The sequence below is a fragment of the Raphanus sativus genome, unplaced genomic scaffold (assembly GCF_000801105.2).
Source record: "Raphanus sativus cultivar WK10039 unplaced genomic scaffold, ASM80110v3 Scaffold1020, whole genome shotgun sequence".
In the NCBI taxonomy this organism is placed as follows: Eukaryota; Viridiplantae; Streptophyta; class Magnoliopsida; order Brassicales; family Brassicaceae; genus Raphanus; species Raphanus sativus.
In genome coordinates, this window is record NW_026616334.1 from 24,041 (window position 1) to 26,635 (window position 2,595).

A 2,595-nucleotide genomic window follows, 5' to 3' on the forward strand; every position below is an offset into this window, starting at 1 on the left:
AACAAATAAAGATGAGAGCTAAGAATTTGGCAAGTAACCAAACAGATATATTATAAGTTCATACAACATTACAAACTCATGAATCTGAACAATTAAAATCAAAGGTTGAATCAGTCCTTTCTTGGCTTTAGTTCTTGGCTCTCACGCAAAGAACCCGAAATTGCGAAAAAAAAATTCAAAGAATCTGTTTTTTTTTTGTAAAGCTCTAAAACTCAGAAAGAGTAGAAAGAAAGAGCACTTATCTCCTCATTCTGATCGTCTTCTCTGATGCTGCTGAGTTGCAGTTAACCCCTCGAACAAGTCAAGAACCTCAGTCTCTAGCTCTTCAACAGTGATCTTGATGTAATTCTCCGGATGTTTCCCGCTCTCTATATGGCTCCTGAACCGTCCAAGAAACGATCTGTAAGCCGGACTAAGCTTCTCCAATATCGAAATCTTCAGCTCTTCCCTCAGCTGAGAATCCGGAACAAGCCACTGTGACTGAACCCTATGAACTTCCTCAAACAGAGCATTGAAAGATTTAAACCTCTCTCTCAACGCACTCCTGGATACACCTGATGCAAAGCTCCCCTTCGTCCTTAACCCTTCGTCTCTCAAGCAATACAAGACTTTGACCCAAGCGGCTCTTTGGTAATAAGTAGCGGCTTGCCTGAACTTACCCGTTAGCTTCCTCAAGTAAAGATCTCCGATCATTTCCCTTAGCTCCGTCGACCCTTTGATCTTCTGCACAATGTAGTGCACATTGTTCATAACAAAGAGATGCGACAGAGCCGCATCTCTGTAGTACTTAGACTTCCCTTCGAGATTGAACTGTAGGATGAGTATGATCCAGATCAGATGGAGAGCCAACGGACCTTTGTTCTCAACCTCCGAGAAATCCATCTCCGGCGCGTTCGTATCCGTAGCGTTCCTCGACGGTTTAGACATGATGAGATCAACCAACGTCGGTCTGTACTCAGAGATCAAGCTAATGTAGTTCATCACATACCTAGTCAACGGATGTATCGTCCCTCCAGGGACAGGAACCCTCGACGGCTCCCTCAAGACAGCGTTTTCGAACTCCGACAGTATCCCCCTCGCAGCTTCCGCCAACCTCGAGAGTATCTCCGCAGCCTGAACCCTTATCGAATCCGAAGACTTCAGATCGAACACCGACTCGATATCCGGCAAAAGCTCGATGAGAGCGTCGTGGAGATCGAGTATCTTGAACAGCTTCTCCGGCGATCTCCGGCTGATGCTTATCGCCTCGGCGAAGTTAAACAGCTGGATCGCCGGACCTTTGACTGTCTCCATGAAGCAAGCCTCGTGGATGTTGACAGCTCCCACGCTCTCGAACACGTGCTCGCATAAAAGCTTCTCGCTAGCGAACACCACCCTCACGCATACCTTCGCGGCACGGATCCAGCGTCGGATCTTCTGCTCGAGGGCCTCCCAGTTCAGCCTCTGGACGTCTCCGATGCTCAGCTTCTCGATCCCTAGTCTCCGGAAGGAGGAGTCCACTGCGGATTTGCGGACGCTGCCGTAGACTTGAATGCACTCCCGGAGGTACCCCGCGGAGACCATGCGGCGAGCGATCCAGCTTAAGTACACGACCGCGTCGATCGGGATCAGCTCGATCTCGCGTATGCTGCTCGTGGATCTGCTGTAGCTACCCCGTCCGGTCGGTAACCGGACAGTGGTAGCTGAACTGGAGCTGGAGCTGGACCCGGTTCGTTTGAGAAGATCCGTTTCCTCTTCTTGATTATTATTATCTTCTTCTTCGTTGTTGTTGTTGTTGTCTTCTTCGACTTCCACGTGGGAGGAACAGGACATTAGGGAGTCGGAGTTGATGGGGGAGCTGTGGGAGACGAGGATGTTGCGGAACTCGTCTTCGAGGCGAGCCATGGCGATCTGGATCGCTGAGCTGGCACGGGACTCGAGCTCCTCTCCCGGGGAGGAGGAGACGTACCGTTGGATTTCGTCGACGGCGTGGAGGTAAAGCTTCACTTCTTGCGGATCGGTGAATATCATCTTCTCTCTCGCTTCTTCAGACGCCGTGGCGTCCCATTTCATGATTACTTTTTCTCGGCGGAGTCGAAGCCGGAGACGGAGCAGTCGTCTCCGTCGCTGCTCCGTGAGTTTTGCTCCTGCGGTTCCATGGTTTCATACGAGAGAATACAGACAAAAAGTGGAGAGAGAGAGAGAGAGAGAAACAGTAGAAGAAGAGCTTAAAGATGCTTTTTGGGTTATTAATTAAATGCAGAACACATCCGGGTTTTAACTTTGTATGCTTTTAACAGCTCTTAACCGTCATGCGAGAGGCGCCTTTTTAAAGTCGATTGACACATTTTGATCCATACCATATACTATTTTGCAAGTTAATAACTTAAATTGTTAACTTGACACTCACTATTAGTCTCGACATTCGGGTTTGAGTTTGGATTAGATTCTTATCAGATTTAGTTTTTGTTTTTTTTTTGATAGAATAGTTATAGGCTCACATATTTTAGATCGATTCACTAATTCAATTTTGTGTACATTTAGTTCTAATACTTTAGTCTTATACATGTAATCAATTCGATCTTTGTTTTTTTTTATTTTTTTTAATTTTTTACC

General features: G+C 46.9%; 1 protein-coding gene across 1 annotated transcript; it reads right to left on the reverse strand.

The window, feature by feature from the left end:
* LOC108814402 (exocyst complex component EXO70A1) lies at window positions 1–2,153 on the reverse strand. Its single transcript, XM_018586962.2, is given in 2 exon segments — window positions 1–2,064; window positions 2,067–2,153. Coding segments are annotated over 2 exon segments (1,890 nt in total). The 5' UTR covers window positions 2,139–2,153; the 3' UTR covers window positions 1–246.
* Window positions 2,154–2,595: the final 442 nt, after the last annotated feature.